At 42.6% G+C, this 10,936-nt stretch overlaps 1 protein-coding gene across 1 annotated transcript; it reads right to left on the minus strand.

Moving 5' to 3' along the window:
• Nucleotides 1–7,851: 7,851 nt before the first annotated feature.
• Nucleotides 7,852–10,291, minus strand: LOC134347312 (craniofacial development protein 2-like; the record flags this gene model as incomplete). Its single annotated transcript, XM_063049708.1, has 2 exons — nucleotides 10,280–10,291; nucleotides 7,852–8,538 (listed from the first exon to the last, which is right to left on the minus strand). Coding segments are annotated over exons 1-2 (699 nt in total), but the record flags the coding sequence as incomplete, so codon positions are not given.
• Between the last annotated feature and the right edge of the window lie 645 nt (nucleotides 10,292–10,936).

Genomic DNA, 10,936 nt, shown 5'->3' on the forward strand with positions numbered 1-10,936 from the left:
GTTTGATTTGATTCATTAAATAATTCTGACTTTTCAGTGCAAAAGGCAGATTTAGAGTTATTTTTGTTGAATGCAACATTTTGTAGTTTTACATTTAAAGTTTACAGTCACGAAGAGATTTGATCTTAAGATGGATTATTACATAACATGTAATAAGATGTACCAAGAAAAATGTTGTGACTGACTCACTCAAAGAGTAAATTTTGATTTACTGGAATGGGTGTACTCTGATCAGCACTTATCACCTTGGTTCTGTAATCGAGAGTATTTTTATTCATTTCTTGGGATCTGGACACCATTGGCAAATACATGCCCAATGTGCATTATCCATCCTTAATTGTCCTTGAATTGAATGGCATCCATTCCCTAATTCAATTTAAAGTGGTTCATAGAGCACATATGTCCAAAGATAAGTTAGCGCGCTTTTATTCTCATATTAATCCTTTTTGTGATAGATGTCCGGGGCAGATAGCCTCTTTAACTCATATGTTTTGGTCTTGCCCTACTTTGGAAACTTTTTGGAGAGATATTTTTAATATTATTTCTAAGGTATTAAATATAGATATCTCTCCTCACCCTATTATTGCTATCTTTGGACTACCTAAAATTTCCAGTAACCTCTCCCCTTCAGCCCGTAGAATGATTGCATTTCTTACTTTAATGGCGAAAAGATGGATCTTACAACACTGGAAAGAGCTGAATGCTCCAACTACCTTTTTTTGGTTTTCTCAGACGATATTATGCTTGAATCTGGAGAAAATTAGAAGCAATCTTTATGACTCCTCATTTAAATTTGAACAGACTTGGAGATCTTTTATTCAATATTTTCATTTAATGTAATATATACCCTTCTTGTTTTTTTTACTGTTTTTAATGGAGGTCGCGATGGAGGACGTGATTTTAAGTTTAACTCTGTTTGGTTTCAAGTTAGCCCATTGCTTTGCTTTGCTTTTAGTTAGTTGCACGGTGGGTTTTTTTTGGGGGGGGGTTCTTTTTCTCTATTGATATATATATAAAATTAGTTTACTATTATGTTACCTTGGTATGTTATGTTTAAATTACATTGTTTGTAGTATTTTTTTTGTATTAATATCTTCTGTAATTTTATTATATTCTAACAATGTATTAGTGTCTATATGGCTTACCTTTTTGTATACTTATTTAATAAAAAGATCTAAAAAGAAAGAATTGAATGGCATCCTCAGCCCTTACAGAGGGGATTTTAAGAACTAACCTCGTGGGATAAGACTGAAGTTTACATATAGGTCAAATTGAATGAGTAAATCTGATGAGTTTTTACGACAATCCCGTATATTTTGTCAACCTCATTACTAAGTCCAGTTGATTCTTATTGCCAATATTAACTGTATTTAAATTACACATGAATCACTGTTGGATTTTAACTCAGATCTCTGAATCATTACCTCCCTGTGCCACTGAGTAATTGACTGAGTTATTGGGAGACCACAGTCAGCAAGGATTGGGAATAGCATCTTCTCTCGCTGACTGTAAACACAGGCTCACCTCAAGGATGCATTCTTAGCCCACTGCTCTATTCTCCCTACATTTGTGACCGTGTGACTAGGCACAACCCAGTCACCATCTATAAATACACTGACAACAGGGCTGCTGCATTCTCAGATGGTAATGTGGAGGCTTACAGGAGCAAGTTAGATTGGCTGGTTGAGTGGAGTCACAATGACACCCTGGCATTCAAGACCAACAAAGTCAATCGAATGATTGTGGACTTCAGGAAGGGCAAGTCAGGACCTGTTCTCATTGCTCTGTGTGCAGTGGAAACGGGAGCAGCTTCAGGTTCCTGTGGTCACCTCAGATTATCTATCCTGTGCTCGATACACTGATTAATTCACAAAGGTACATCAGCAGCTCTTTTTCATTACAAATTTCAGAAGATTTGGCATGTTACCTAAGACTCTTGCAACTTTTAATAGATGTACAATGGAGAGCATTCTGACTGGTTTCATCACTGCCTGTCACGCAATGCGCCGGATGAAAGAGGCTGCGAAGGGTTGTAAACTCAGCCAATTCCATCAGATGCCCAATCATCCCACCTTTGAGGCCATCTTCAAGAAGGCAGCATCCACCATTAAGGACCCTCACCATCTGGGACTTGGCTTCTTCTTGTTACCATCATCAGGGAGGACGTACAGGACCCTGAAGACCCATGCTCGACAGTTCAGGAAGATCAAGCAGAACCTTGTGTGTTTTTGATTTAGAAAGAACCTCTTTCCCCCACCGCTCACCGCCCCCCCCCCCGACTATCAGGTTTCTGAATGGTCTACAAACCCATGAACACTAGCTTTTACTTTGCACTATTTATTTAATTTTGTAATTTATATATTTTTAACCGTACTCCTGCTGCAAAACAACAAATTTCAGAATCAGGTTTAATATCACTGGCAAATGTTGTGGGGTCTGTTGTTATGTGGCAACAGTACATTGCAACACATCATTAAAAGATCTATAGATTCAATAAAAGATACAGTATATACGAAATCAAGTAAGTAGTGCAAAAAAAGAAAAATAAATGGTGAGGTAGTGTACGTGTTAATTATCCAATCAGGAGTCTGTTGGCGGTGGGAAAGAAGCTGTTCCTAAAATGCTGAGGATGTATTTTCAGGGTCCTGTACCTCCTCCTTGATGGTAATCAATGAGAAGAGGGAATGACCTGGACGATGGAGGTCCTTAATGATGGATGCCACCTTTTTGAAGTATTGCCTTTTGAAGATGTCCTTGATACTGGAGAGGCTAGTGCCCATGATGCCCCCCCCCACACTTCCCTTTCTCCACTCTCCTCTCCTATCAGATACCTTCTTCTCTAGCCCTTTGCCTTTCCCACCCACCTGGCTTCGTCTATCACCTTCTAACTAGCTCCCCTTCTACTGCCCCACCTTTTTATTCCGGTGCCTTTCCCCTTCCTTTCCAGTCCTGAAGAGTCTCAGCTCAAAAAGTCGACTGTTTATTCATTTCCATAGGTGCTGCCTGACCTGCTGAGCTCCTCCAGCATTTTGTGTGTGTTTCTCTGGATTCCCAGCATCATCAGGATCACTTGTGTTTAAAATTAACCAGCTCTAAAGCTATACAGAAGTGTATTTTTGAAGGATGTTAGTTCTGCATCTTTGTTATTTACTCTGAACTTCATCCAACTCTCCAGTTCTCTGAATGTACAGTGCAGTCACTGTTGTATCTGGTAATCATGGAATTCATCAAACTAGTCACAGACTTTATCTCCTCATCTTCAGAACTTCTGCCAAGATTGTAAGGTACTTAGATCATATTTCTCCAATATTAGTCTGTCCGTGGGAAACCTGGCATCATTCTGTCGAATCTGAACAATAGTTCTATGGGATTACATGATATAGATTAAAATAAGTTGCATGAAAGTATTTGTGACACATACAGACTCTCTCTGTTAATGATATTGATACCTCAGAATGTAATTTGAATGAGCCATAACTGACCTCAGTTGATTGCATTTGTTTCAAAACTTATTTGAAAATTGCATTCCTAAAACAGATTTATCTGATTATTAGCACATTGCAAACTGTTTAACTTAGCTGCCACATTTCCAACATAAAATCAGTCCTTCTAAAGTGCACCACTGATTGTAAAGTTTATCGCTGTTCATAAAGCACTTTAGAAAAAGTGATAGAGTTCTTTATATCTTGAAAGATACCAAATAAATTGTACTAAAGCCTGAAAATATGTACCGCCAGGCTCAGAGACAGCTCCCTTCCCACTGTTATCAGACTCTTGAAGGGACATTTTGAGCAATAAGGTAGACACTTGACTTCACAATCTTCCTTATTATGATCTTTCACTTTAATGTTTACCCGCATTGCACTTTCTCTGTAGCTTTACACTTCATTCTGCATTGATACTCTTTTACCTTGATATACCTCAGTGCATCATGCAATGATTTGATCTGAATGACAGTTTGCAAGACAAGCTTTTCACTGAATTTTGGTGCATGTGACAATAATAAACCAATAGAAATACCAATACCAATGTCAATGTTTGTTTTCTTAAAACAACACCGAGAGATTTGATTAAATTGAACAAAATGTTGGAGGAACTCAGCAGGTCAGGCAGCATCTATGGCGAGGAATAAACAGTCGATGCTAAAGGGTGTCGGCCCAAAAAATTGACGGTACTCTTTTCCATAGATGCTGCCTGACCTGCTGAGTTCCTCCAGCATTTTGTGTTTGTTGCTCTGGATTTCCAGCATCTGCAGAATCTCATGCGTTTTTGATTAAAATGCATTGTGTCAACATGGCTTGAAAGAGAACTTGCAGTACCTTTCTTTGGAGTGAACTATGATAATAAACATTTGCCTTTTGTGGTATTTATAAACACTGGGGCTACAAGTGGGTTGTTGGTTGAATCTCAGGGGTCACAAGTGGGTTGTTGGTTGAATCTCAGGGGTTACAAGTGGGTTGTTGGTTGAATCTCATGACACTAGTTCTCCCTCTTTGTGAATAGAATGGCAAAATCAAGCTATGAGTGATCTTTCCCATTACAGTGACATGCATTCATCCCTTGCCAATATTCTTCAGTAGCTGAAAGAGTGCTACTTTTAAAGAGATGTAATCTTGCTTCTTGAGACCAAAGCTAGGCTGAAGATTGCTACTACTAGGATTAATAGCCTACTAAAATCTCCACTAACATTTCACGTCGCTGATAGTTTTCTGCTGTACAGCTATGACACTGTGCCAGCAGTCTGTGACGGCCTTCTGCAATTTGCTTCTGTATTACTGAGGGCAGAAGTTTCTTTAACATGTTAACATTTAACCAAAAATAGTCCCCCTGCAGCAGGGTGTAGAGGGCTCCAAATGTGAAGTGGGGAGCTTACTGCTTGTCTCAGCTATTTTCATGCTAACACCACTTGCAGCTTGACAAGGCCTTCACACACTGTGAGCACAGTCACAGCTGAATGCAATCAGCTGAACGAAACGTTAGTAGAGATTTTAGTAGGCTATTAGTCTAATCAAACGACACTGTTGTATCAACATCACAAAGGAAACAGATCTGAAATCTGTTCCAGAGTCATGCAGCACAGAAGTAGGTCTGTCCATCCAACCAAGATGCCCATCCAAGCTAGCCCCATTTGCTAGTATTTGGCCCAAGACCTTCTAACAAAAATTATTTAATTAAAACATTAGTATCTGTAATAGTAGCCAGAAATATATTAGATTTCTACAAAATGCCACATGGCTCATTTAAAGGAAGAAAATTTGCCACCTTACTTGGCCAAATATATGACAAGGTGATTCTAACTTGACTTCCCTCTGAACAGCCTGCACAAAGTATATGATTACTGTAGTGCTCATGTCCCAAGCACACGTTGGCTACAGAGGGCACCATCTACAAAATGCACCACAGTTACAATACTTACCTAGGGCACCCTGACAGCACTCCCCAAGAAACACACACAAAATGCTGGAGGAACTCAGCATGCCAAGCAGCATATAAAGGAAAAGTGTAATTTTGACATTTCGGGCCAAAAACCTTTGGCAGGACCTGAGAAAGAAAGCTGAGGGTCAGATTTAAAAGGTGGGGGGGAGAGAAAAACACCAAGTGATAGGTGAAACCTGAAGGGGGAGGGGGTGAAGTAAAGAGTTGGGAAGTAAATTGGTAAAAGAGACAGAAGGCCATGGAAGAAAGAAAAGGGGGGAGGAGCATCTTCTACTACTACTACGTCATCTCAGGCCTAGGGGTCTGGTATCGGGCACGATGACAAACTCTCCACTTCTCCCTCGCCCTCATCAGTGTGTTCACTTCATCTACATTAGCCGTGCTGCTGTCTTCTAGGAGCATGTTGACCATAGTCTTGGAAGGGCGCCCAGGGTTCATCCTCCCACGCTTGGGCTCCCATATGATGACTAGGCTGGCAGGTAGCTCGGGGTGGCGTAGACAGCGCCCCGCTAGTTGCAGTCTTCTTGCCTTGATTTTAGTGGTGAGCATCGGTAGGTCGTCATAGAGCTCGACGTTCGTCATGTGCTGTTGCCAACTAACGTCAAGAGCCATCCGGAGCATTCGTATATAGCAACCATCTAGAGACTTTCGCATAGTCTTGGTGAGTGTCCACGTCTTGCATCCGTACGTGAGAATGGACTCTATGACTGCTACGAAGATCCTCTTTCTAAGCCCTCTGGTCAGGTTCGACTTCCAAATTTCCTTCATGTTGTTCATAGCCCTCCACGCCAGCACCTTCCGTATCTTTATGTCCTTCTCCAAAATCATCATTCTTGACCCTAGGTACTTGAAGTCAAAGACTTTCTTAATGGTATCATTCTTTACGTTCTTGAGAGTACATTTGTCGCAGTTAAACGCCATGTACTCTGTCTTTTTAGCGTTTAGGTGAAGTCCAACTTTATTGCACTCAATTTCCACTTTTGTCAGTAGCTGCTGTGCTTCCTCCATCTGGTCAGAGAACAGGACTATGTCATCTGCAAAATCGAGATCTGTGAGTGTAACTGGTCTGATCCTTTTGGTTCACCCTGGTTTTATGGTAAAACCAAGCTTGTCATGACCTTTGGTAGCTTGACGCAGAGCGTAATCAAGGATGATTATAAAGATATAGGGTGCCAGAGTGTCTCCTTGCAGCGCACCAGCTAGGAGCTCGAACACTGCTGTTTCTCTGTCTGGTGATACAACTTTCGCCATGGTTTTGGTATAGCTGGACTCTATTGCTCTCAGTAGATGGTCTGTCACTCCGTAAGCTTTCAGGATCTTCAGCATTTAACTCGGTGAATGGAGTCAAAAGCTTTGCGAAAATCAATGAAAGTATGCTCGGCTGGTAGGTTGGTCTTCTTGACTTCCTCGATGATTCTACGGAAAGCAAGTATTTGCATTACTGTTGTGCGCTTCTGCCAAAAACCATTCTGATTGGATCTCAGCTTAGGGTCAATGGCAGTGCGAATCCTGTTCAAGATCATCTGATTGTATAGCTTTGCTAAGATGCAGGTCAAGCTGATACCGCGGTAGTTATCTGCCTTTGTGAGGGATCCAGACTTGGGGACTGGGATAATGTTTGAGAGTGACCACTGTTCTGGTTTGTCGCCTTTCATCAGTGCCGTATTACATATGTCCAGCAAGATGTCGTCCAGGTCGCAGTTTTTCAGGACATCTGGTGGTACTCCATCTGGTCCAGCGCTCCTGCCCTGTTTGAGTACATATTTGGCCTTCTTCAGTTCCTCAATGGTGAATGGGTCGTCATCGATGTCGACTTGCATTAGTATCGTGGGTATGTCCTCTTCTTCTTCCGTGATCGTTTGTGGGCTTCCCAGCAGGTTCTTAAAGTGGATAAACTATGTCTGGATACGGTCCTTTGCTGTTTTACCACTTATTTGTCCTGATGGGGACTTCTTCCATCTGCTGATCTCATTGGCTAGGTGCCATGCTTCTCCATCCTGCTTGTCTTCTATAGCAGCCTCTACCTCTCTAATCCTCTCAGCTAGTTCCCCTTCCTTCAGTTGGTCATAGGTGGCAAAGAGATTCTTCTTTGCTGTCTTGAATTTGTCTCTTAGCTCTTCTGTTTCGCTCCTTCTAAGTTCGGCATGACAAGCATTGACCACACTTCTTGCTGCGACGACGTCAGGATGTTTCGAGATCCGATTCTTCTTGATTCGCTTCACAGTAGGCAAACTCTTTGTTGCATCTGTGTGTGCATCTATGAGCCGTTGATAGTGGTCGGTGGCAGTCTCTGCCCCCCCACCCTTTCCAGTGGGCTGAAGCGATTTCTCACCTCCACTGTGTACTGGGCTTGAAGAACAGGTTGTGAGGAGAATGCTGTCCAGTCTATCTTCTCCTTGGGACCTGTGGCTTTGGGTGCTGCAGGCTCAGTCTCACTTGCATTGACACTACTCTGTGATCAGAACTGACCGAGTTGAAGGTGCTGTAGGCTTCTGTGTTGATCACACAATTACGCCATTTTGTTCTTATGAGGATGTAATCAAGCTGTTTCCTGTAGATGGAGGCTCTGTTTTCATATGTCCACAGTTTACCAGCTCGCTTCTTGAATTGTGTGTTGGCGGCAATGAGACTGTGTTCCTGGATGAAATCAACTAGATATTGTCCATTTCTGTTGGTAAAGTCTTGGTATGAGTATGGAATATCTTTCAGTCCGACCTGGGCATTAAAATCGTCGAGCACAGCCAGGAAGTTATGTGCTGGTATTGAAGTGACAGCTTCATGAAGTTTACTGTGGAAGGCCACAACCTTCTCCTCGCTGCAGTTGTGCGGGGAGTAACTGATGATGACAGAGGTCGCCGGGTTTCCGTCGAATTCCACAGTAATGATTCTGTCACTGACTGAGACTACGCCCCTCAGTGCCCTCTTCACCTTGCAGTTCAACATCAGCCCTACTCCACCTTGTGCTGACATTGTTGTCGGCTCTCTCCATGCGGACGAGGTTCTGAGGTGCATCCCCTCTACCTCTGTGAACCTTATCTCTTCATCAGGGTATACATGACAGTGTTCTTGGATCCCCAGGATGGAGATCTTGTAGCTGCTTGCCTATGATACCAACTCTGTGCATCGAGGCAAGAGGCGGATGTTGTTCGCGTTGAAGGTTGAGACAATCGTTTTTACGTTTCAATGCAAAAGAGGTGCAGCTGGCTCAGCCCCCTTGTCGGACTCAACCCTCCCTGTGGGGTTGAGGTTGCATCTTCATCTGCCTGTCTAGGAGCAGTATCAGTGGCAGGCAATGGGTGGGCAAGGAGATAAGATGAGAGAGAGAAAAGGGGATGGGAAATGGTGAAGGGAAGGGGGTTGGTGGGCATTTCTGGAATTCGAGAAATTGATATTCATACCAGCAGGTTGGAGGCTACTCAGATGGAATATAAGGTGTTGTTCCTCCAACCTAAGTGTCGCTTCATCACAACAGTGGAGCAGGCCATGGATGGGCATATCAAAATGGGAAGGGAAGTGGAATTAAAATGTTTCCAGGTTCATAGAAACCCACCACTTACAGATTCCTGCCTAAGTCACAATATCACCTTGAGAGCACCTTCATCAGAAGGACTGCAATGCTTCAATGGGAACGTCATCTTCAAATGAGACATCTTCTGTTTTACCTGGCTCCCCTAGTTATGGTGTGTGCTGACAAATGGCTGAACCCAGGTGAGAAGGAACAACAGGCTCCCACGTAGAGACAGAAACAAGAGCTTATTCAAAGGAACTCCAACAGAACATCAGTGGCTTAACTGAGCAATACTATGAGACAAATCATTCTCAAAGCACAAGGTCTCCCAGTAGGTGCTAATTGGGAGGCCCCTTTAAATAATCACAGTATGCAGAAAACCGGAGCCAGTCAAAATAAACCTTTCAAGATTAAAAAGAAAGCATGAGGGCTAAATGACTGTAGGTGAGAAAACAATAAACAAATACAGGTGTACAGGCCTACAGGGCTCATGACAACCCTGTAGAAACAACCTCAAGGTGTGGTATCTGGGATCCCAGTTTGGAGCAAACTAGTTGAAGTTTGTTTAGGAGAGAGTTGTACAGCACCTTGCTTATGACTGCTTGAGAAAGGTGCCTTATTCTTTAAATAAAGTAGCTTGGGCCAATCCTACCACTAAACTCATCTTTCCGTCCCCATCCCAACCCTCAGTTTTCCACATAAGTCATTCTCTGTGTGACTCCCTTGTCTGCTCGTCCCGTCCCGTCGATCTCCCTTCTGGCATTTACCCCTGAAAGTGGGACGAGCACTACACTTCATCCCTCATCACTACATGGGCCCCAAACAGTGCTTCCAGGAGAAGCAACACTTCCCCTGCGAATCTGTCCGGGTCAGTGCACCCTGTGTGGCCTCATCTACATCAGTGAGACCAACATAGATTAAGGGATCGTTTCATTGAGCATGTTTGCTCCATCTGTCTCAGAATGCCAATCATTTTAATTCTACTTCCCATTCCCATTCTGATATGTTGGTCCATGGCCTTTTCGACTGCCAAAATCAGGGTGCTTTCAGATTAGAGGAGCAACACCTCATATTCCATTTGGGTAGCCTCCAACCTGTCGGCAAGAACATCGCTTTCACCAACATCCAATGATTTCTCCCTCTTCCCCCTTCTCTCTTTTTCCATTCCCCAGTCCAGGTTCTCTTCTTCCACTTCTCTTCCTCTCACCTGCCCATCACTTCCCTCTGGTGCTCCTTCTTTTTCCCCTTCTTCCATGGTCCACTCTCCTCTTCGATCAGATTCCTTCTCATTCCCTCCCATCTTCTTATTTCACTCTCCCGCTCCCACCCACCTACCTTCCCCGCCATCTGGTTTTACCTGTCACCCGCCAGCTTGTACTCCTTCCCTTTCCCTCACCACCTCTTCTTGGTTTCTTCCCCCTTCCTTTCCAGTCCTGATGAAGGGTCTCAGCCTGAAATGTCAACTATCTTTTCCTTCCACAGATCCTGTCTGATCTGTTGAGTTCCACTAGCATTTTGTGTTTGCTGCTCTGAATTTCCAGCATCTGCAGAATCTCTTACGTTTCGTATTATTAGAAACTATTTTTTATTTTATGTGAGAGAATAATGCCAGACAACATCCAGACCAATGTAGTTGGAAAGCTGGTGGGGGGAAAAAGGCATTTACAGTACTGTTTACTAATCATTTCCTAATATGATTCATTTTTTAAAAATTCTATTAACAACCAATGCTAAACTCACAACATTAAACATTTGTAAAACTTGTTAATGCTGAAGTAATACAAATTTTGTTCCAGTGATATCTCTCATTGGGCATTGTGTGAATAAAATTCTTGGTCCTTAATCCTTTGTCCGGATTAAACCAGCACAAAGGCAACATCCAGCACTGGTCTATCATCTTTATTTGACACTCAATGAATTTCTAGGTCATTATCTTCTAAAACAATCCCTGAAGACTTAGGGCAGATTCACATCCATCATTTTGAAAAAGAG

Source organism: Mobula hypostoma, chromosome 5, assembly GCF_963921235.1.
Source record: "Mobula hypostoma chromosome 5, sMobHyp1.1, whole genome shotgun sequence".
Lineage (NCBI taxonomy): Eukaryota > Metazoa > Chordata > Chondrichthyes > Myliobatiformes > Myliobatidae > Mobula > Mobula hypostoma.